Source organism: Babylonia areolata, chromosome 1, assembly GCF_041734735.1.
Source record: "Babylonia areolata isolate BAREFJ2019XMU chromosome 1, ASM4173473v1, whole genome shotgun sequence".
Classification (NCBI taxonomy): domain Eukaryota; kingdom Metazoa; phylum Mollusca; class Gastropoda; order Neogastropoda; family Buccinidae; genus Babylonia; species Babylonia areolata.
Genome location: NC_134876.1, coordinates 38,337,180 through 38,362,476, shown reverse-complemented (window position 1 = coordinate 38,362,476; position 25,297 = coordinate 38,337,180). Strand labels below are relative to the sequence as shown.

General features: G+C 43.2%; 1 protein-coding gene across 4 annotated transcripts in view; it reads right to left on the bottom strand.

Annotated features, from left to right (window-relative positions):
- Nucleotides 1-18,562: 18,562 nt before the first annotated feature.
- Nucleotides 18,563-25,297, bottom strand: part of LOC143282666 (sodium-independent sulfate anion transporter-like) — a 205,400-nt gene continuing 198,665 nt past the window's right edge. For all 4 annotated transcript variants that reach the window (XM_076588336.1, XM_076588360.1, XM_076588344.1 and 1 more), the window contains one exon: nt 18,563-25,073. In XM_076588336.1, the coding sequence (XP_076444451.1) occupies nt 25,027-25,073 (47 nt within the window). In that variant the 3' untranslated portion in view covers nt 18,563-25,026. The remainder of the gene's footprint in view (nt 25,074-25,297) is intronic.

The following is a 25,297-nucleotide window of genomic DNA, read 5'->3' as shown; positions in this document are numbered from 1 at the left end:
TGTCCGTCTGTCTCTCAGTTTCCCCCTGTCTCTCTCTTCAGCCCACTCTCTCATTATGATCATCATTATCGTCATCATCATCATGCATATCATTTCTGAAACGACATATTTCTATTTATGTGTTGTGTCTGTCTGCTCTCTCTCACTTCAGTCATGTCTCTTTACTCTTTTTTCTGTGTGGTGTTTATTGATCAGGTATCAAGTATATAAATATTTATTTCAGCTGTTCATTTTTTTCTTTCAGTCATGTCTGTCTCTTTTTTCCTTCCTTATATTTTAATTTTCTGCTCATTTAATCAATCATATTCGTCTCTTTCAATTCTTGTTTATTCTTATTGCTCATATATTTTTTTCTCTACACGGTACACTGAAATGTGTGTTGTCTGTATTTGCTTACATTCTACAGCGTGCAATATCTCTATTTGCTTATTTCTATTGACTCTCTCTCTCTCTGTGTCTCTCTCTCTCCGTTTCTTTCATCAGTCTACATATCTAACCTACTGTTATTGTTCCTTGTCAGGTCAGGTCATTAGATCTGCTACTGGTAACCTGTAATCCAGTACAACCTGTTCAGGGTCGGGTTGCCGGCGACTAAACCGGCACTCCCACCGCTCCCTTCTGGGACTGGTGAGGCGGGTGGCTAGACACCCTTATGGAATTAAAAACGAGATCCATAAAAGGGCGTCAGCTCAGGAGAGCCACCAACGGCCATCTAGCTCCACCGTGCTGTGTGCATGCCACACGCAGTTGGCCCCCGGGATGTGTCTACCCATGCATGCGAAGTCTGGATCTGGCAGAATCTGCGGAAGAAACCTATCGGTTCAATGGAGAGGAAGGCGGTTACAGCAACGCACTGTGGAGTGCAGAGAGCAAGATGAGACACCAAGGATATCTTGGTCATCCATTGCATCCGTGCTCATCCTCCAGTCGTCTCGACTTAGTCTTGCCACTGGAAATTAGTGAACCCGGACGAGAGAGTGAGGTTGACTTTGCGCAACTCCTCTTCACTTTAAACAAACTCATCGCGCAAGTCATCAGTCATCCTTAATGACCTTTCATCCTTCATCCTTTCATCACAAGTCCTGTGGCGACAGGCGAGCGACGAAACGACAGGTGTGGGTACACTGGCAGTCGCAGCCGCAGACCTGCACGCAGGCGGCTCAGGCCATAGGGTCATTCTTCATCGACAGGAGCAGCAATGGAGCTCGGCAGCCGTCTGAGCAGCCCTCTTTAGGAATGTACTGCTCATCTCCCTGGCATGAGGAAGGGGCTAGAAAAGGTGCCCTAAAAATTGCCTGCTCCATATCACCCTGGCCAGCATACCGCGGCTGGCGGGGACCCTACATCAGCAGTCAAAACAAAGAGAAAGAAAAGAAAAAAACAAGGATCGTTCCTCTCACTATTAGTGCTTGGAACATACGGACTCTCATGGACAGAGATGACACGGACAGACCCCAAAGGAGAACGGCACTAGTTGCATCCGAACTCGCCAGATACAACATCGACATCGCAGCCTTGAGTGAGACTCGGCTTGCAGGCGAAGGCGAACTCAATGAACGAGGATCTGGTTACACCTTCTTCTGGAGTGGACGAGGAAGCGAAGAGCGACGTGAGGCTGGCGTTGGTTTTGCAGTAAAAACAGCACTTGTCAGCAAGCTAGCTGGAATCCCAAAGGGAGTCAACGATAGGCTTATGACCATGAAACTCCCACTGGCATCTGGCCAGAAGCACCTCACCATTGTCAGTGCCTATGCCCCAACCATGACCAACATGGATGAAGTGAAGGCGAAGTTCTACGAGGACCTTCACTCTGTAATTGCTGCTATCCCGAAAGCAGACAAGCTCATCATTAATGGGGACTTCAGTGCTAGAGTTGGCTCTGACTACATCTCCTGGGATGGAGTGATTGGAAAGCACGGCGTGGGCCACTGCAACCCAAATGGATTGCTTTTGCTTTTGACCTGTGCAGAGCACGAACTGCTGATAACCAACAGTTTTCTGCCTCCCTACCCGTAACAGGACGTCATGGATGCACCCTCGCTCAAAGCATTGGCATCTCATCGATTACGTCATTGTCAGAAAAAGGGATAGGCAAGATGTACGTTTGACAAAGACCATGTGCGGCGCCGAGTGTTGGACAGACCATCGCCTCGTAGTCTCGAAGCTGAATATTCGAATCCATCCCAAGAGACGCCCTCAAGGCCAGAAGGCTCCAAAACGGCTCAACATCGCTAAGCTGAAAAACATCACCATCAAACAGACTTTTGTGGAGCTGCTGGAAGATCGTCTGGAATCCGCCTCTCTGGACAACCAGAATGTGGAGTCTGACTGGAGGACCCTGCGCGAGCTGATCTATAGTACAGCTTCAGAGACCCTGAGACCCATGACCAGAAAGCGCAAAGACTGGTTTGATGAAAACTGTGATGAAATCAAGCAGCTTCTGGATGAGAAACGCCGTCTGCATCAAGCCTACCTGAGCAACCCAAAGTCCACATCAAAAAAGGATGCGTACAATGCCATCCGCAGGACTGTTCAGCAGAAGTTACGCCAGATGCAGGATAAGTGGCTGAGTGACAAAGCTGATGAGATCCAGGGATATGCTGACAGGCACGATATGAAGAGGTTCTATGATGCCTTAAAAGAAGTCTGCGGCCCAACATCCTCAGGATCATCCCCCCTCCTCAGTGCAGATGGGAATACCTTGATCACTGAGAAGGAGAAAATTGTCGAACGCTGGGCTGAGCACTTCAACAGTGTCTTAAATCGCCCTTCCTCCATAAATGATGAAGCCCTAGACCGTCTTCCACAAGTCCCCATCAACGAAGCACTGGATGATCCGCCAACACTTCTTGAGACCCAGAAAGCAAACCGTCTGCTATCCAGTGGCAAAGCACCTGGCTCAGACTCCATGCCAGCAGAGGTCTACAAGGATGGAGGCACTGTGCCGACTGAGAAGCTCCATCAGCTGTACTCACTCATGTGGAAAGAAGAGACGATCCCCCAGGATTTCAAAGATGCATCTACCATTCACTTGTAAAAGTGAAAGGGAAACCGGCAAGCCTGTGATAACCATCGGGGCATTTCCTTGCTCTCCATCGCAGACAAGATACTTGCCAGGATCCTACTAAACTGCCTCACAGCACACCTTGACCAAGGTCATTTGCCTGAGAGCCAGTGTGGATTCCGGAAAGAGCGCGGAACCACCGACATGGTATTTGCTGCAAGGCAGCTGCAAGAGAAATGTCAGGAACAAAATGCTGATCTGTTCTCCACCTATGTCGACCTCACTAAGGCCTTCGACACCGTGAGTAGAGAGGGACTGTGGAAGATCATGGCCAAGTACGGTTGCCCTCGGAAATTTATTTCCTTGGTCAGCCAGTTCCATGAAGGCATGCAGGCTCGAGTCCAGGACAATGGCGAAACATCTGCTCCTTTTCCTGTCACAAATGGTGTCAAGCAAGGCTGCGTCCTGGCTCCAACACTGTTCAGCCTCATGTTCTCTGCAATGCTTACTGATGCCTTCAGAGATGGCGATGTTGGAATCGGCCTAAAGTACCGAACAGATGGCAAGCTGTTTAACCTCAGAAGGCTTCAAGCAAAAACGAAGGTCATGACAGACATCATCAGAGACTTTTTGTTTGCTGATGATTGTGCCCTCAATGCTGGATCTGAAGCTGACATGGAACTCAGCGTCGACAAGTTTGCCACTGCCAGCAGGAACTTCGGCCTTACCATCAGCACGAGGAAAACTGAAGTTCTTCATCAGCCAGCCCCAGGGAAACCCCACGTTGAGCCCAACATCACAATCAACGGTCAGAGACTCAGTGCACTGGAGCGGTTCACATACCTTGGCAGCACACTGTCACGAAATGCGACCATCGACGATGAAGTGAACGTCAGGATTGCAAGAGCAAGCGCAACCTTTGGTAGACTCTATGCAAATGTTTGGAACAGAAGAGGCATTGGTCTTGAGACCAAGCTAAAGGTCTACAGAGCAGTAGTTCTCCCCACACTACTGTACGCCTGCGAAACTTGGACAGTGTACCAACGACACGCCAAGAAGCTGAACCACTTCCACACAACATACCTCAGGAAGCTACTGAACATCAAGTGGCAAGACAGGACCCCAGACACGGAGTTGCTTGCAAAAGCCACCCTTCCCAGCATCTTCACCATCCTGATGCAGTCCCAGCTTCACTGGGCTGGACATGTGGCGTGCATGCCAGACCATTGGCTGCCCAAAAGGCTCTTCTATGGCGAGCTGCAACAAGGGAAGAGATCACATGGAGGTCAGAAGAAGCGCTTCAGAGATACTCTGAAAGTCTCTCTGAAAGCGTTTGATGTCAACCCTGACTCCTGAGAGAAATCTGCAGTGGACCGTGACAAATGGCGTGCTGCTGTGCACAAAGGCGCCAAGTTGTGCAAGGCCAACAGAACTGCTGCAGCTGTTCAGAAGAGGCAGGCCAGAAAGTCATGGGCAAACAAGCTCCCTGACAATGATATGCCTGTCTTTGTCTGCCCCAACTGTCAGCAAACATTTCGTGCGCAGATTGGACTATTCAGCCATCTGCGCATTCACAGATAGATTCATGAGCATCCGCCCCCCTCCCCCCATCCCCCAGCTGGATGACAACGATGGTCATCATCGATCTCGAAGGAACCACACCACTGTTATTGTTGTTATCATTACTGACGTTGATGTTGCAAGAGCAGACTGGGAGACTGGAACTGAAATTTTTATCCTTGAAGTTTTTCACCCACTCTCGTCGAAGACGAAGATGTCTTTGTTTTAATACTGGTTTTCGATGGTGAATTGCATTTCCTAAAATGAAAATTGTGACATGGTGATGGTGACGTGCTGGAAGATTGCAAGACCTGATATCTGTCTATAAGACTCTATCCATTACACACACACACACACACACATACACACACACACACTATATATATATATATGTGTTATAGTGTGCCAGCAGTGTCACCCCCACCACCAACACTGTCCCCTTCCCCCCCACCATCAACCCCCCAGCCCCCACCCCTCCTTCTTATCTCCCTTCCTGCTCCATCCAAAGTCCAGTCTTTGAGGTTGTGCCGACACCACGCCATCCTCCCTCCTTTCACCCCCCCCCCCCCCTTTCCTCACCCCACTCCCTAGTCGGCGCCTTTGGTCCTGACACCACGTCACCCGCACCAGTCATTGAAACACGTGCGGTTATGTGACGTCTGCTACAATCCCCGTGTTCGAAACGCACGAGCACGGCATGTCGGAACATCCCACGTGGCGGCCTGTCTTTCAAGTCGTTCCCCATCTCCCCGTTCACAAACACGCTGAAGTAGATGGCGGGACTTCGGAATGTAAGCTTGGGAGAATTTATGCTAATGCGAACTTTGATCATGCCGGCTAACACGCCGAGAGTTGTATTGTCCTGTCTCCCCATCTCTTTGTGACGTAAGCGGGTGAACCTGTCGTCACAGAATGTTATAGAAACAAATGGGTTGAATTGTAGCGAATCAGATCAATCTGTTGAATTGGACGAATTGGGATTAAGCAGTGAATCTGTCAGTCATTCACATAGCGTCACTAGGACAAGCAAAGATTGGTTATTTCAATTCAACTAGTTGGGGGAGTGAGTGTTGTAGCTTGTATTAGTATGCACAGTATGTTGGGGGAAGGGATAAAGCCAGTCAGCACAGCCAGTTCTTAGCTGTCTCCCAGAAGAACTGACTGACACAGGGTGACTGACTGATCAGTGATGTGAGGAACAGGGAAATCCCTGTTGGGCTGTGTGCTGCTTTAGGTGTAGGATGATCTTTTTACCGTGCGCTGCTTGTAGGAAGTACTTGAAGTAGGCAGTGTGTGCTGCCTTAGTGTGTGTTGCTTTTGCTAAGTAGGGTGAACTGCTTAGTGTGTGTGTGCTGTATTGTAAAGTAAACACTCTATAAAAACCACTCCATGTGGCCCTGCTATTGATGTGAGGAGAGAGTGAGTGCATCATTAGTTGATTCTATATCCCCCTGTCTGCTCCCCTATCTCTCTTCTATTAGAATCGCACCACACTCTCACAAAACACACTGTTTACATATATATATATATATATATAGAGAGAGAGAGAGAACACGTTATGAAACTACTACATATGAAATGGGAGATCAATGTGTAAGCGACAAAACGTTACCATTTTTTAAATAGGAAAACGGTTTGTGTGTGCTGGCAGCCAAATGCACTGCTTCCCAGTTCAAGTGTCTGAGCGGGCAGTGCATCCCTTACGAGCAGGTGTGTGACGGCCAGCGCAGCTGTCCTGATGGGGATGACGAGATTATCTGCCGTAAGTCTTACTCTGTGTGTGTGTTTGTGTGTGTGTGTGGTTAGAATCGTGTTCAAAACAAAACATTTCGAGGGGGAAGGGGAGGGGTGGAGTACACACACACACACACACACACACACACACAGCAGTCAGCTTCTCTTTCTGCTCTGTCGAAGTAATGCGCGTCACGCATGACTGTTGGAAGGTCGTGTGTTGGAAGCCTTCAGGGGATATCACAATAGCTGTTTCGCCTCCGTTTGGCTTCTGTACCCAAATTTGAATATGTTTCCTACAGGCCTCAATGGTAAGCCATTTGACGGGGTGTTGCTTACATGTTTCTGTATCTTTCAGAACAAGTTTACTTGGGAACATTTATGAGAGGAAGCTGTCACGTCCTGGTCTCAAACCGAAACGAAGAAGCATTGTCGTTACTCCATGTTCATCATTATGACATAAAGAGCAGTTGTTTCGATTTCTATTGCCCTTCATGTCAAACTGTCATAGTAGGACCGTTTCGGTTTTTCCTTTCTCTGTCATGGCTGTACATGGTGGATATGATACTTGCAGATTAATGGGCGAATGACTCGTCGGCAGGATATGGTGCTAGCTCCGAAATGGAGATGCTCACTCAGTCTGGCTTAAGCTCTATGATTAAGCTATTATTGTTGCCAGGAGGCTGTTGCAGAAGGTGTTGTCCTGCATATGGTCAATCGGAACAAACATCGATACATGTATATAAAAAAAAACAACTAAATTGTAAGGACACAGCACGTTCTCTTCTTGGGTGTGGCCCCATGCCGACCTGACATTGTTTGTCCATGTTGACTACTGGCATACTGCCGCAACAGAAGGAGCCCGCGCGCGCGCGCGCGCGTGTGTGTGTGAGAGAGAGAGAGTTGGCTTATGCATGTGACATGATGTGTGTGTTTGCATGTGCGTGTGAATGTGTGTGTGTGTGTGTGTGTGTGTGTGTGTGTGTGTGTGTGTGTTTATCATTTATTCCAATATCATTGTTTAATATCTTAATATCATGGATGCATGCTTTAACAGACCTAAGCTGTGGCCCAAACAGGCATTATACGTGAATTACGAAACTTAACATTTCTTTCTTCATTTTGGCATTTCGGATTGTGATGCTGTCAATAATTTGTATATTATTGTTATTCCTTCTCTTCAACCTCATTTTCCTCCTCCCCCTCCTCCTCCTGCCACTCTTCCACTTCTACGTCCTCTGCCCTGCCCTATACCACTTCCATAGTCATCTTCATTCTCATCATCTTCCGCCTTCACCTCCCCCTTCCTCGTCTTCCACCTCCTCCTTCCTGTTCCACCTTCTTTCATTCTCTTTCCTCCTCCTCTTTACCTCCTCTTCTTTTCCCTCCTGTACTTCCACCTCGATCCGCTTCCTTTCCCTGTGTGTCCAGCCAACCGGGCGGACTGTGGACGACCAGTGATAGCCCCCCACCTGGAGGAGCCGCGCATCGTTGGGGGGAGGGAGGCGGTGGAGGGCAGCTGGCCCTGGCAGGCCTCACTGCGCATGTCCGGCAAGCACATGTGTGGGGGCACTCTCATCGACCCCCAGTGGGTCCTCACCGCCACTCACTGCTTCAACAGGTATACCTGTAGGAGGGGTGTGAGATGATAAGGGTTTGAAGGGGATAGAGGTGTTTAAGGCGGGAAAGCGAGAGCTGACTTCCATACAGTGACCTACTCAAGTCTACTCTCTCTCTCTCTTCGAGTACAAAGCAACATGAATGCACCCCAGATCCAAGCAGTGGCATTGACTATGCCATCTGTCGCAGGAGATGCATCCGTGATGTTAAGATCACCGTCTGGTCAGGTCCATCCTGTCACTGCACATTGTCCCGACACACGACAAGAAGCAGAACATCATCAGACCAGCCTTCATTGTTGCAAAGCTGAAGCAAACGAGACGATGTCAGGTGTTTGCTGATGACCTGTACGACAGGCTGACCTCTTATGGACCGCTGACTGGAAGCACAACACAAAACTCTGGCGAAGGAGTCTGCGATGTCCTGCATCGGACCAAAAACACTGAGTCCACCAGGACTGATTCAGTGAGAATGACGAGAACATTAGACACCACCTGGAAGAAAAGCCATGATCTGTCTACCTCGAATGGCAGAACGATAGCTCCTCCACCTCTAAGTGTGATCGCTTCAAGCATCTCAGGAGAGAGGCACAGACTGCAATGTGCAGAATGCAGGATGAATAGTTTGAGAGAAAGGTTGATAAGTCCAAAGGTAATCGTTCTTCAGCACTAACAAGGACGTCTACGGCCCAGCCAAGCCATGCACCACACCACTCCTGTCGGTAGGTTCTGTATTGCTGAAGGAGAAGAACAGCATCAACTTGAGGTGGAGAGAACATTTAAGCATCCTCCTCAACAGGCCCTCCAGTGTCGATGCCGCTGCCATAGACCAGATCCCCCCAAACTCCATAGTTAGCAGCCTCGACCTTCCTCCTAAATGGATGAGGTCATGAAGGCAATCAAGCGGACTAGCTCGGGTAAAGCTTCCAGGATGGACGGGGTTCCTGCACAGATCTTCAAATCTGCCGGTCTAGTGGCCCGCGAAGCGTTCCACACCCTCCTCACCAGCATCTGGGAGGAAGACATGCCCTTAGACTTCAGGGATGCCACGTTCATCTTGCTGTTCAAGAATAAAGGCAACAAAGCTGACTTGCAACTACCGGGGTATCTCCGTCCTGTCAGTTGGTGGGAAGATCTTGACTCGGGTCTTCCTCAACCATCTGATCACCAACATATCAGAGGAAAACCTGCCAGAGGCATAGTGTGGTTTCCGTCTATGTCGCAGCACTATCGACATGATATTTGCAGTCTCTCAGGTTCAAGAGAAATGTATCGAACAGAACATGGTCCTCAATGCTGACACTGTCAATAGGGAGGCCCTCTGGAGAATCCTGTCAAAATTTAGATGTCCGTAGAGGTTCGTGAGCCTGATTAGCCTGTTCCATAATGACATGACCAGACTGATACTCTCTGGTGGAGAAGCGTCAGAGCCGTTCAGCATCACAAACGGCGTCAAGCAAGAATGTGTTCTGTCTCTCGTCCTCTTCAACTTCTTCAGTTGTGTGCCAAGTCATGCTGTCAGGAATCTTGAACGGGATGTACCTGGGGTACAGGTTGGACAGATCTCTTTTTTATCTTCGCTGCTTGAGTGCCAAGACCATGTCAATGGAGAGGAAAATCGTTGAAGCACTCTTTGCACACAAGGAGTCTGACCTCCAACTCACCATCAACAAGTTTGCTGAAGCCTCCCGTCTCTTTGGTCTCACCATCAGCCTGGGCAAAACAGAGGGCAAAAGAGGGCAAAACAACCTGCCCCCGCTTCCACTGCTCGTCCCCCCTCTGTCAACATTGAAAGGACAGAGCTGAAGACAGTGGAAGAATTCAAGTACCTTGGCAGTGTTACTTCCAGTGCTGGAACCATAGTCAAAGATGTCAACGCAAGGATCTGCAAAGTGAGCCAAGCTCTCGGTCGTCTCAGATCACGTATCTTGAACCAGCATAGCAGACTGTTTCACAAAGCTGAAGGTGTACAAGGCCATCGTTCTCTCCAGTCTTCTGTACATATGTGAGACATGGACTCTGTACAGAAGACGCCTGAAACAGCTGGATCAGTTCCACATGCGCAGCCTGAGGTCAATACTCAGCATCCGCTAGCAGGACCGGATCATAAACCTGGAGGTCCTTGACAGAGCTGAGACAACCAGCATCGAAGCCAGGATCTTGAAAATCCATCTTCGATGGACCGGGCACATCATCTGAATGGAAGACTCCAGGATACCTAAGCAGTGGCTGTATGTCGAGCTCTGATCAGGCAAGTGGAACCAAGGCAGGCCACGCAAGCGGTTCAAAGACTGTGTGAAGGCCAACGCAACCCTTGCCGGAATCGCCCCTAGGCAGCTCAAGCATTGTGCACAGGACAGGCCTGGCTGGCGTGCTCTCTCAAGGCAGGCACATGTCAGCTTTGAAGAGGGACGCTGTGCAAGCATCACAGAAGCCTGTGAGAGGAGTAAAGAAGTTGCAACTGTGCCAGCTGAACCAGGACAGTTCCCTGCCCCCACTGTGAATGACCATGCCGTTCAAGAACTGGACTCCACAGCCACCTGTGAGTCCACAACAGATGAACTGTGCAAACTGTCACCATCAAAACCGATGGTATACCAAGAAGACAGTGACATACGATCTATGTTTTTTTAGTCAGTGGCATGTCCACAAAAGCTCCAGTTTCATAGAAAATGAAAATCAACCAGCCAAGTTAACACACACACACACACACAGTCGCTCACTCACTCATCCACTCACTCATCCACTCACTCACTCACTCACGCACTCACTCATCCACTCACTCACTCACTCACTCATACACATGCACATTTTTGAAACCAGTGCTGTGTCATCACCTTCACCGTCCATTGTTGGTGTCTTTGCTAACGCCACTATCATTATCCTTGCCGTCGTTGCCATCGCCCCCATTTCTCGTTTCTTTTTATCTCTGATTTTCCTTTTAGATTTGCATTGGGAAAAGACAAGAGCGCAACTTCGATGTCAAAGGATTTTTTTTTTTTTTTTTTTTTTTAAATAAGCGGGACTTCCCACAATTTCTCACACATTATGAAAAATCGTGGGGGCGCCTCCCACGATTTCTCCAAATTAAGAGAAAACGTGGGAGGGGAACGACCACGATTTCACGCAATCCCATGATTTCTCTCAAAGTGAAGTGAGAGAAATCGTGGGACTGCGAGAAATCGTGGACTTAAATACACTATCCACACCAACTGACACATTTTTGTTGCCCAACGAATGAATAGCATTCTTTACCTCCTGTAAAGTTATTGCTGGGTTGATAGTATTATCAGTTTGTCACGGTTGGGTGGGATCTCGATATTAGTGGTGGGCGGGGGTGGGGAGGGGGTATGTGTGTGTGTGTTTGTGACTTTTTTTTATGTGTGTGTGTATTTCTTTTTTCCTATGTATTTTATTAACACCATGCTGATGCCTTGTTTGTTTTCTTATCTATTTTATTAACACCATGCTTTAACCTCTGTGTGTGTGTGTGTGTGTGTGTGTGTGTGTGTGTGTTTCTTTTTCCTATGTATTTTATTGACACCATGCTGATGCCTTGTGTGTTTTCCTATCTGTTCTATTAAAACCATGCTTGTACATGTGTGTGTGTGTGCCTGCGTGCCTGCGTGCGTGTGTGTGTGTATGCGCGCGTGTTCCTTTTTATGCATCTTATTATCACCATGCTTACAACTTCATGTAGTATTGTGTGGTGTAGACATTGTTCAGGGCAGGGACTGGATGTAAAAAAAAATCACGCCAGTGCTTATTTGTACCCTCAAAAACAAAGATGTTTGCTTTGTCTCGCCTTGCCTAGTCTTGCCTCCAACCCCCATCCCCACCCCCACTAACCCCGCCCCCTGTCTCTCTCTGTCTCTCTCTATCTCTCACTCTCTCTCTCTCTCCTGTGCCTTATGAGCAGTGAAAATGAATGTGTGTGCTGTCACAGTAACTGGAGGACAGAGGACTGGACCGTGATGCTGGGCCAGCAGGAGCTGCGCACTTCGGACTCCCACCAACAGCTGGCCAACGTCTCCCGTATCTTCTTGAGGGATGACTACAATGACTACACCTCGGACAACGACGTGGCGCTGCTGAAGCTGGCCCGCCCCGCCTCGCTCACCCCCTTTGTGCAGCTGGCCTGTCTGGCAAACATCGTTCTGCCGCCAGGACGCCGGTGCTATGTCACAGGCTTCGGGGAAACCTTGTGTGAGTGTGGACGTTTGGAGTTCGCGTGGGGTGGGGGGGATGGGGCAGGGAGGAAGGGGGGGGTCAAGGTTAATCGCATTTATGTACACGAGACAGCATTAACTTTCACAGCTCAAAAAAGAAAAACCTACGGCCAACCTACCGCTTGGCCGGGAGGGCAGGTGCTTTTTGTTATGGCCACAGTGTTCACCAGCTTTCCTCCGCGGTGCTTTGTGGGATCGAATTGCATTTCTTGGATCGTTTGCTTTTGGTTCAGCAAATGACCCAATAAAAAAAAAATGTGTGTGTGTGTGTGTGTGTGTGTGTGTGTGTGTTACTGTGTATTTTCTTGACTTACATGTATGCAAGTGGTTGCATTGCGCAACGTTATGCATGCAGCAGCGGCATGAACTTGTATACTTTTATCTACTTGGTGTCGGGGACAGCGACGTGCTGTGCGGGTAAACTGAAGCAGGCAGCAGTTCCCCTCATTGCTCGGGACACGTGCAACCAGCCTGACTGGTACAATCAGCAGGTGTTGCCCAACATGGTCTGTGCCGGTTATGAACGAGGAGGCATCGATGCCTGTGGAGTAAGTCAGCCTGGTTCTGTCTACAACCTGTGTTTGTGTGTGTGTGTGTGTGTGTGTGTGTGTGTTCCCGCGCACGTGTGAGTGTGTGTGTGTGTGTGTGTGTGTGTGTGTGTGTGTGTTCCCGCGCACGTGTGAGTGTGTGTGTGTGTGTGTGTGTGTGTTTGGTGACGATACTTTGTGACCACACATGTTTTGCACAAAATTATACCTTATTCGTGTTATTTGCAGTTGCATACATGTGTATGATATACTGTGTGAACTGTAAGCAAAATTAACTCAATCAATCATAACTACTCGATCATCTCTAACCTTATCATAAAATTTTTACTCTGTACATCAATTTTACTTCAAAACACCTATGGCTTTTGTAAATAACACACTTTAGCAACTTCCTCTTTTCTATTGCTCTTTTGATTTTCTGCCTTGGCCATCAGTCTCCTTTCTGCCTTCTGTGTACCATTCACATGTATGTTTCTGTGGAAACTTTCAGTTCTTTTTGTCTGTATCTCTATAATATTCTATCAGTTTGCATCCACCTTAGCCATTAATTCAATGTTACAATCATTTACTTTTAAGGGCTCTAAAACCCCACTTGTCTCGTTTCCCACGACATGTGGTGACATTCAGTAGGATCTGGTAAGGCAGTATATGTGAAGGCTTTGTTCCAGGGTGACTCTGGTGGGCCCTTGGTGTGCCTGACAGGCAGAAGGTGGGTGGTGTACGGAATCACATCATGGGGCGTTTCCTGTGCTGGTAAGCCACCATTATTAAATACCTTTCCCTCTGTGCTTTTAAAAAAAATATATCATTATGAGTTGACACTTTATGAATGTGTTTTGGGGAAAATGGTTGCATGCATGCCCACACACATAAGGTAATTTGGGGGCAAGAAGACCAGTCGGGGTCAAACGCCCTCCCAGAACTATCAGAGATCATGTGACACAGCGAGCCAATGACACTTTCACTGCTTCCGTCTGACAGCCGGGAAAACACACCTCAACATGTAGGCCACTTAGATGTCAGTTATGTTTTCCACATGCATTTGATTGTTTTCACCTTGATTTCCATAAAAGCCATGCTGGTGAAATTTTTATGCCAGTGCCTGTTTTCATTCAAAACAAAGTTCAATAGTATTTTTCTGTGAAAGGAATGTGTCAGCTGTTGCATCATAGCATTGAAACTGATTTGTCTAGTTTAGCCTTTTCATGGAAATTCTATTATCGTAGTGTTTTCAAACTGCAGCAAAATGCCTGCAAGGTATTGGGACCAGACACCTACTAATGGGCCTTTTGCCCCTTTACTGGGCGTTTTGCGCCCCCCCCCCCCAATAGTTTGGAAAAGATAGTGGTCTTTCTTTGTGCTTCTTTCGAACTTCTTCTGGTGTTCAGCTTGATCAATTTAAAACAGCATTGCAGTACTTGTGCATTCATGCATACAATTTTTTTTTTTTAATTAAAAGAGAAAAAAAGAATTCCGTTTTTACAGGCCACAGGACCCATGTGAACAAAGAGGTAGATGATAGAAACTGTTGGGTATTCATGGTGATATGACATTCAACTACGCACATTTTTTTTCAGTTGATGGAGGTAACCTTGCAGTTATGCAGTCTTTAAGCATCCCGTAATGTAAATTCCTGATTTAATAATCCTACCTTTCGATGAGTTTGAGCAGAGCAACTGGATCTTAGAGTTCGAAGGGAATCCGTAATAATATTGGGGATTTTTTTTTTTTTTTTTTTTTTTTTTACGCAAGGATGTGTCTCTGTCTGGCTCCAGCTTCTTGCATGGTGTCTGCCTGGACGTGTCTTCGTCAAGTGATTCTTGGTCAGCGTATATTTTTCATCCTTTTGTTCCTTGCCATCACCTGTCTGGTGATGCTTGACGATGATTTTCGTACAGTTTGCCTGATCCATCTTCAGATTCTTCTTCCAGTACCTTTAAGCTGACAACTGTGTCTTCATCCATATAGGTCAATGTTGCTGATCTTGTGTGGCCAGTGGACCTGGGGGATTCTTCTCAGACAGCTGTTGATGAATATCAACACTTTGTTAAGTGTAGTCTTTTCATCTATCACTCAGTACCACACAACAGAACTTACTTTACGTTGGAATTAGAAAGCCGAATTTTAGTTTATTTTTTACAGTACTCCAGATGTTCGTGAGCTGTATTAAAGCTGCTCTGGCCTTGACAATCCTTGCTCTGACACCTGCATCTATGCTGTCCTGCTTGTTGATGGTGCTTCCAAAACAAGTGAATGATTCCACTTCATCAAGTACCTTACCTTTGAGTGTTTTTGTTATGATGAAGAATGATAAACACCTAATTCAGTGGAACCTATTTCCAGTTAAAAAAAAAATTGTTTGACAAAGATCATAGTACAGACGTGAATAAGATTTGTATGACAATTACCTTTATATTTTGAATCATGAAGATGACTTCCACATATATAAATATATAGACAGAGACGGAGAGAGAGAGAGAGATCTTTTTTGTTGTTGTCGTTCACTGATTTCAACTGCGGTTTCAGGTGTGAAAAATCCTGGAGTGTATATGCGTGTGACCGACTACGTCAGGTGGATCCAAGAAACAGTGGCAAAGCATTCTTGAAGATAAACTCTGGTTGCCAGATGTATCATGTTCTTCCTTACTATCCATGCATCCAAAACTTGCTTTTTTGTTTTGAGCCACTGAAGATGAGATCATGGCTAGCTTTTATTATTATTCTGTAATTTCAGTGCTAATTACTCAATTCCAGTTTTGATGTTGAAACCAGTTCTGACTGTAATAAGTTAAATTCTACACTAAGTTTATTTATACTAGGAATACACATTTTTAAAATGCCATTGATGAATTTTGTAGACTGGATATCATAGAAGAGACTGCCTTTATATTTTCTTGTGGATCAACTGTAAGTAACTGCACCAAATTTTGTGTTGCTTCTTAAAATTATGTTTATGATCTTGAGGTTTGTACTGGTTCAGTAATGGAGTACATTACACAGAACTGTTGTTGAAGAAAAAAGGTAACATTTTTTAGGCAAGATGTGATTTTGTGTTGATTATTTTATGTGAGGATTTTTTAAAACCAATAATCGCAATTATATGTCTGTAAACAATCTACTCTAATACATGTATGTGCATATAAAATCAGTGCAAAATGAGTGCATATAATAATTCTAAAAAGTGTGTGACAATGCACATGAATTTAAAAAGTGGCTAATTCATATAATCCTTTTATGGTAACGCTTTAAACATTTTTTTCTATGTGTACAAGTTGCAAAACAGCTGCCAAAGGCAGAAAATTTAATGTGAAAAGTCCAGAGGTATCTTAAGTGCACAGCTGATGTCCATTGAGAAACCTCTTCTTTCTGTTTTGTTACATCTACCATATTCTTTGGATTGCCTGAAAAAGGGATCTCTTGAAAACTGAAGGTAAAGTGACAAGATCTTTAACTGGAATCATATGTGGGTAAAGTCAGAAAACATAATAGCTCAGTGCTCATTACTGGGTGTTATACCAGCTCGCTTCTGTTTGTTACAGTGTAACAAAGGCAGTGTGCTGTCTGACATGTGCTTCACGTCTTTTACCTGTCTGCCAAAACAACACAAAGATAAACACCTTCATTAAGAAAAGTTGCAAGAACTGTAGGATGCAGATTTTTTTTTTCCAAAAAGTTTACAATTTTACAGGTGTATGGCAACAATGAAAAACACAAAAATAAATATTTTCACAACCTCATTGTTTTATTGTTCCTCCAATTGTTGAAAATGTATGAAAATTAAACTGTTCTAAAGATAATTGAAATATACAGCATTGGTCATCTATACTTTAGCCACTTGGATTACATTTCTTGGAAAATGACCACAGCCATCTGTCTGATTAACCAACAAAAATTGCCAGGCTACATTAATTTTCTCTTGTTTCATGTATAGAAATTCTGCACTGATAAAGCTCTCCCAGAAATGATCAACTGATAATGGACACAGTGCCATTGCATTGTATGTGTCCAGATCAGTCTATTTTTTTCCCAGTAAAATCAAAGTGAACCCATTCTGACTTATTAGATCAAAGCAAACAATCAACACATTTTCACATTTCATTGTCAGTATTATAAAATATACTGAAAGCCAGTCAGAGCAATTTTTTAAAAGAAGAACATGTTTCAAAGATAATTTGATAGCGATGTTAACTAATTCAAAAAAAAGATTTTCATGTGGATTTGAAATTAATCCAATGGTCAGTTAGACATTGGTCCATTAATTTATCAAACAAATCACCCCCTTCTATCCCCCAATCTTCTCTTGAGAAAAGGAAAAATAACCACATTATAATTAGAGAAAATTTAACGTTTGGTCATGTTTGTTCAAAATAAGTATTTCAACTACTAACACCCTTCCTATCATAAAATTACAAAACTATAATGAAAAAAAATTTTTGTTTTCATTTCATAAACCCCAAGATAAAAAGTATTCAGTCACAATTACATCATTTGATAATTTGCAAACTGAAAGCGTATGTCAATAAAATTTGGATTTGATGTATAATCTTGTAATTTCATGATCAGAATTTGTACAAATTAATGCTCAAATGTGATTTATGTTTTTTGCCTACTTTTTTTTCAGCATCTCTGCATGTCATTTCCAAACATTGCAAAAATTCTAATTTTGTTTGAACTGTCAACATTTTTTTTATTGTATCATTTTGAAATAACAGCTTAGAGCCCAGTAAAATAATATTAAATGAAAATGAATAAAATTCTACTTTTGAACGTTTTCATATCATTAAGTACATCCATTGAAAAAAAGTGATGTAATGTCAAAACAGCCTCAATGTATATTCATACAGATGACTGTAACCTCTGAATAGAACATACCTTTAGTCATCATAACATAATTATCACAGATTGTTACCTTTGTTAAAAATCAATTGTGGAAGACAGACACCACTGTAATCATTGACAACATCCAACAGGTATTAGAGCAATATCAATGGTAAAACAAATATCAAATGTTCTTGAAAATCAGCAAAAAACTTGAAAATAAAACAAACAGCCGAGGAATGGTACAAATCAGATGATTTCAATTCAACAAAAAGAAAACAGCCTGAAATAAACTTTTCTTTCTGAAAATTACTGCCAATAAATGTATCTAACACAACACGAACTGGATTATTTCTCATTGGATTATTATTCCCTCTGTACAAGTTGGAACTGAGCATACTTGAATCACATGCTTTGAAATTTTGTCTTCAAGTAGGAGAAAACACAACAATAAAGGTGAATATAAAAAATCATAGGAGTGATCAAGGAATATGGGTTCTAAATATTGATAAATCCACCAAGTTTTCCCAGCCCACCAAGCCCTTTTGTTTAGAACAGCGAGGAATTCAACTGAAACTTGAAATTCTACATGACTGATATAATGCCAAAATGTACTTTCACAAAATGACACTTCCAGTACCATGGCACTTCCATTCAGGCCTATTCAAGTGCCTTTTTCCCAACCGATAACTGTATAAAATCTGCGGAACATTCCACCATGTCATACAGTCACAACATGAACTCTTGACTGGTTCAAAAGATATTACAACAGATACTGTATCCAAATAAATGTAAATATGAGGAACAAGCCTGATTCAGAGATGCCAACCCCTATCAAGTGTTTAGAGGAACAATCAGGAAATTTGGTAGGAACACTTGGACTCCAAGCCACAGAAGCAAATGGATATTTTTCAGCTTGGCAAAACTTCTGTTCCTGCTGTTGCTTCGTTACAGCTGACACATCTGTGGCACTGTGTTGCTTCCCAGGTCTCTGTTCATCTTATTTCTCATAATCGGAATCCATGGCTGACTTCTCTGTTTTTCAGCCACTTGTTTCCTCCTTGCACTCCATAGCTTAATCCACCAGACACAGATGCTGTTTGACTGAGATGCAACTTGATCTAGCCATGTTCTCTCTTGTTCAGGCTAACGTTTAAACTGATTGGTCCACTCAATGTTGTTTCAATGTAAACTCGCACGCGATAAGCTGAGCATCATCATGTGAGACCAAGGTTAGAAGTGACTGCCCTGGCCTCGTGATCATTATGTCTAGAGCGTTTGGGTAATGTTACAACAGGAAAAGCATGTGGTCTTGCTATGTAATCAAAAATGGACTCCTTGGAACAATTTTGACGTTGGTGTAATGTTGGAACAAACTGCGATCAAGCGTAACAAAATACAGCAAAATCATAACAGTTGGCATCTCTGCTGATTACATGCATGCTGCACAGTACTGAGAATTTATTCAGAGGAAAAAGGCTGACAAAATCTGCTGGCCTACAAAACATATGGTTTTGATCCATCTAGAACAGCATTACCATCTGCAGTGCACCACAATTCTCTGTCAGTGAAAAATTGTAGCAGCTTAACTTTTCCACCCTGTTATATGTTTATCATATTCTGTAATACAGATACACAATTCATTTGATTTTGTTATCATTTTCAGAGCCATTTTAAGTTTCAGTAAATGAACTATGGAGCAACCTACACCAGCAACAATCACCCTTTCTTTGGACTCATGCTTGCTCAAACAGTCTGAAAATCCATGTTTTTGGATTGCCTAAAATATGACCCCAAAAAGTATATATATAAATATATATATAGATAGATATTGTTACAATGCTGATCCCATGTATACACAATATAAAATATCTTACCTGAATAAATGTTCATAGTACAGCAGTTTCACTTCCTAACACATCTCATATAAAAAAAAAATCAGGCATACATACATGCTAAATGAGCTTGAGGTGATATCAATATTATATGAAGAGAAGACTCTTCAAATCTCTATGATTTTTCTGCTTAATTTGTACTGTCACTATTATACAAAAATGTATATTTACAATGAATCACATTATATTCAAGTTATAAACATACCAGTAAATTAGACTATACCATGTTATTCATTCCTGTGTACATTGATCCAGTACAGTACAATCCTAATGGACTGCCCTTCACAAGCATGTTATACAGGCATACATACACGGACCACATGACTATGGCTGCAATATTCACTTCTTTCCTGTCTTACTATACTGTCTTCCCAGTCCAGTAAAAGATTGTGGATAGCTGGCAACAGACTCCACGCACAAGAAAAAAGTTGCAAGGCAGTACTGAACCTTTGGTCACTGGCATGTCCTTTGTCAAACCTTAATGTCCATATATTACCACAGTGGCAAGATAGGGTAACATACTCAAGGTCCTGGCAAAATGCCAGCTCACACGCACAGAGTGCATGTTCACCAAAAGCCAGCTGCGGTGGCCAGGCCATGTCATCCACATGGAAGACAGTGGAATCCTCAAAATGTTGTGCACCACTTGCTGAAGAATGGAAACTGTGACCAAGGATGACCCTTCAAAATGTACAAAGACACCTTGAAAACCAACCTGAGGAACTGTGACATCAATCTCTCAACCTGAGAAGTGACAGCAAAAGACCGCAGCCAGTGAAGACTGGTCTGTGCAAAGGGGCCGAACATCTTTGAGACAAACAGGTAAACAGCTCTTCAAAACAAATGGAAAAGGCACAAACAAGGAAATGTGTTCCTGGACTCTCTCCATGTAGAGTGTGTGCATGTTTGTGTGCATCCAGGATAGGAAAAACAAATAAAAGTGCACGCAGGAAAAAATACAAAAAACTGGGTGGCGCTGTGGTATAGCGACGCGCTCTCCCTGGGGAGAGCAGCCCGAATTTCACACAGAGAAATCTGTTGTGATAAAAAAGAAATACAAATACAAATATTTTCATTCCCAACTGAGGACCTACAACAGCAAAAGATGAAGTCTGCTTGACTTACTCATTCATTATGCTGACGAGAGACTCCAAGAAAGAAGAGAGTCAGAGACTCCAAGAAAGAAGAGAATGTCTAAAAAAGCATATCTCATTGCCATACTGTTTGTCTACTTTTAAGATGTATCCCATTTCTGAAGACCTCAGAGAAACCAACCCCAAAATTCAATATCACATAAGAACAAAGAAAATTGTTTCACCAATAATAGAAAACCTAAACAAGCTACAAATTTCCAATGTAGTACCAGTGGTACATGTTACTTCTGCACAACTTCTGAAGAAAGTGCTTAAAATACACCTCTAGAAATGACTTGCTGTTTTAGATAGTGGAGGTGGAAGGTGAGGAGTCAAGACTGTACATCCAATGAGAAAAAAATTGTAAGTAAACTACCTGCAATGGTCTGTGTGTATGTGTGTGTGTGTGTGTGAATTTCCAGTTAACCTTTGCTGGCTATCATGGGTCGTACACATCTTGCAAATATCTCAGCCAATTCTTAATATTTTTCTACGAAATTTCAGAAATGCTTCCTACACCTAAAAGGCCAACTTTTGCCAAAAAATTCATTAATTAGTTAATGAGTAATTAAAGGTGGCGTTTTAACTACACACAGACGCTTGTGTGGGTCGTGTATGACCCATGCTTTTTAAAGAGGAAAAAACGTGGTCACCCCTCGAAAGCTCGTGTGGGTCATGCACAACCCATACCTTTTAAATACTGATTTCAGAAGGTTTAATTTGCAATTAGTGAAGGAAAATAAAGAAGTTTTACTTTCAATAGCTTCACTACCCCACTACTCTCCCACTACCCCCCCACCCCACCCCCCACCCCCCTCCCCAAAAGGGTCATGACCCACACAAGCTTTGGAGGAATATACAGGTTTTTGTCTCTAAAAGGTATGGGTCATGGACAACCCACATGAGCTTCCGTGTGTAGTCAAAAGCGACAGCGGTATGGGTCGTGGATGATCCACATGAGCTTCTGTGTGTAGTCAAAAGCGACAGCCAGCGAAGGTTAAAGTTGGCATGAAACCATCTTTAAGGGGAATATCTAAACGATTTTTAATGTTCAACAAACAATTCATACACAAGCATGAAACGCACTGGGAGCACCCATCCACAGATAGGTTGGTAAATAATTTTTTTTTTTTTCAAAGGAAGAATTTGAAGGTGTTTACAGGAGAGATGGAATGTGCTGGGACGCTGGAGAAAATTTCCAGTAATGATTGTCAGGTGGTCACATAACAGACCACATATTCAGAAATCTTCCAGTGAAGGTTCTCGCCTGGACTGCTTGGATGTGCAGCAGTAACCCAAGAGTTGATTATGGTCTGAAGTAATGTACATCATGGCAAATGGTTGCAATCTTATTCACTGCACTTAATAGGTTGTGCACGGGGTCAGCCCTATATTCCCACAAATTATTTTTTCAGCCAGGTCTAAGTTCCCATAGGTCATTGTTCCCCCAAATTTGTGTTTGCTGTGTCTTGGTTCCCCCAGGTCTATAATATCCAAGGCCCATGTTCCCCCAAATTATGTTACAGCTAGGTCTATATTCCACCAGGTCTATGTTCCCCCAGGTCTAGGATCACTGCTGACCACTATTGACCACAACCCCAAAGTGCTCAGACTGCTGTATTTTGCCATATATGTGCATTATTATGTACTGGCAAATGCTCTGCTGCTGCCTGGCCACTACTGACCACTGATCACTACTGACCACAAACCACTTCTGACTACTGACCAACGCTGACCACTATAATGACCACTAATCGACCACCAAAACACACAGATGACCACTGACCACTACTGACTGCTGACCACTGACACTGCTGACCTCCATGGACCACAATGATATTTTAACATCTTTCCACAATATGAGTACAATCTTAAGCAATATTAATACTGTTAGACTGGTTTTGACCACTGACCATTACAGACCACTGACCACCTGGTCAGTGACTGCCACTGACCCACCACAGATCGCTGACTACCAACGACCACTGACCACTACTTTTTTTTTTGTTGCTGCCCCATCATCTGCACTGTTTCTATGGCATTACTCCCATGCTGCTCATTCCGAGTCCCCCATACATAGCAACACCTGGGGTTGCAGGTCACAGTCCCATTGACCACTAATGACTGCTGACCACTGACCACTATTGACCACTGACTCTGCTTATAACATACTTCCACTGACCACTACAGACCATTGACCACTACTAATCGCTACAGACCATTAACCACTACTGACCGATGACCACTACTGATCACTGACCACTGCTGACCAGCACCAACAAGTGTATAAGATTAAACATTCATAGACCTGGGGGATCATAACCTGGGTGATAACAGACCTGAGGGAACATATATCTGGGGGAATATACACCTGGGGGAACAAAGACCTGGGGGAATATACACCTGGGGGAACAAAGACCTCGGGAGGCCTCGGGCAACTTAGATCTACCAAAAAATTTGGTGGGGAACACAGACTTGGGAAACATAGACCTCAGGGAACATAGACATGCTCCAGTTGTGCACAATCTGATGTGAACATTGAAAGTTTGTCCTGGAAGACAGAGTTGTCTTTACACAGGTGAAAAGAAATGATGTGCACCCAAAGGAAGCTGTTTGATACAATTCAATAGTGTGCTGATGCTGGAATACATTCAGAACCTTTTCAATTTGAACACACTCCAAGGTAAACACAGGCACATATTTTCAATCTGAACACACTCCAGGATAGAAACAGGAATATACTTAAAACATTGGGCACCCATGAAATATATATCTTAAACTCAATCCAAGATGAATAACAAAAAGACAAAGGATACAAATATATCTAACTCAAAACAGATCCAGTAAAACAAAGAAGTAAAGGTCTTCTCATACAATGAGAAATTCAGAGATGAATATAGGTATATAATATTAGAAACCAGGGGCATCCTATATGATTAAAATTGCTCCCAAGAAAAATGCGAGGACACCTCACAAAGTATCACAGGCAGTTTTCCTTGTATCTAGTTCACAGAGATTAACATTGTGGTTTTTAAAAACATTGTCCATATTATTTTGTGATTGTGAAACAACTGAATCACAGTCTTCAACATGAGCAACTGCCTATCTTTTCTACAGTCTTGTGAATGTGGGTCAATATATAGCTGCAAGAAAACTGGAATGTTTTCAAATATCCTTAAAAACTACTGACTTAAATCAACTTTTCAACATTTCACTGCACAAAAGAAATTATCATCTTCCATAAATTTCAAATGGTTCAGTGTGCAAGAACACTTTTAAATGTCAGCTTTTACATGTGACAGCGTTGGAGCAGGTCAACAAAGTGGAGGAGCTGAAAAGAAGAGAAGTGTTCTGGATGTGTAACCTTGGGACAGTTTTTGTTGGACTGAACTTGAGAAGTGACATCCACAGGTTTTCATTGTAAACTCTGATTCGTGGAGTCAGTCCGGTTTGTCATGGTGGTGGTTACACACGATCACTGAGATACAGAGAGAGTGAGAGTGAAAAAGAGTGATGTGTACATAGACAATTGAAGGAACATTTAGAACATGATAACTTTATGTAGTAGAAGACGTCATGTACGGTCAGAAAGAAGACGTAAAAAAATAGCATTACATCATCTGTTATAAGTGTAGTCTGTGACCAAGCTGCCAGGTGGCAGCAAAAATTCAGATTTTATTTTTTTGTTTAACAAAATAGGTGTTGTTTTTCAACTTTGTTTTATTTATTTTATATATATATATATATATAACATAAAAAGAACACTTTTGTGATTTCAGTGTTCATTTTACATGTACTGACATTAAAAAAGACCAATTTGTGATCACAACATATATTGTTTCAAAACAGGCAGTTACAATCCATTAACGATTACTTTACAAATAATGAATGTATCCTATTACTGTTTGCCCTCATAAAACAGCTATCAAACTCATATCCACAAGCTGTTTGTTAAATTTCCCACATTTTGCAACCAATTCACTGACCCCATGGTCCCACATCAATGGTTCACACACTTGAAAAAAAAATTTTCATACCACATCCACTTCTAATAAATACTTTTAAAAAGAAAAATAATAACCTTTAACACTGAAGTGAAAAGTGATTTCCAATGTTTTTCTTACACTCTGGTCCCTTTAAGAAACACAAAAAGGCATAACAACAAAAACTCTTGCTTGATCTTTTTTCCAGTCAAGGTCTTTATAGAAAGTCACTTCTCATAACTATTTTCATTTTCATAAAGAAAAAATATTGATAAAACAATGTCTGCAGAAAGGCTGAAACAGGGCAGGAAGACATGTCTCTGCAGTCTGTAATGTTGAAGGCAGATGATGATTTCGGATGGAAGAAGCAGGACAGATGTTTTCTGAATAGCAGTATACAGCAAGTCATGAGGAAGAACATGGATGGCAGATGATACTTCACTGAGTGATGAGAGAGAGAGACAAGGTGACGATGACCAATATTTTGGTCACAGTGTGGACCTTCACAGGTGGGAAATAAAGGGTTCCTCTTCTTCACACTCTGACTGAGCTGCAATGACAACAACAAAAGCAATAATAATAAAGATAATAATAATAATAATAACAATGATAATGATGATAATAATACTAATACATGTATTTATATATGGCTGAATGTTAAACAGACAAATCAAAGCACATCAGTCATTCACACACATGTATTCCATGCATAAAGAGGGATGAAAGACAAAACTTATAAACATGTCAACAGAAAGCTAGAGGAAATGTAGACAG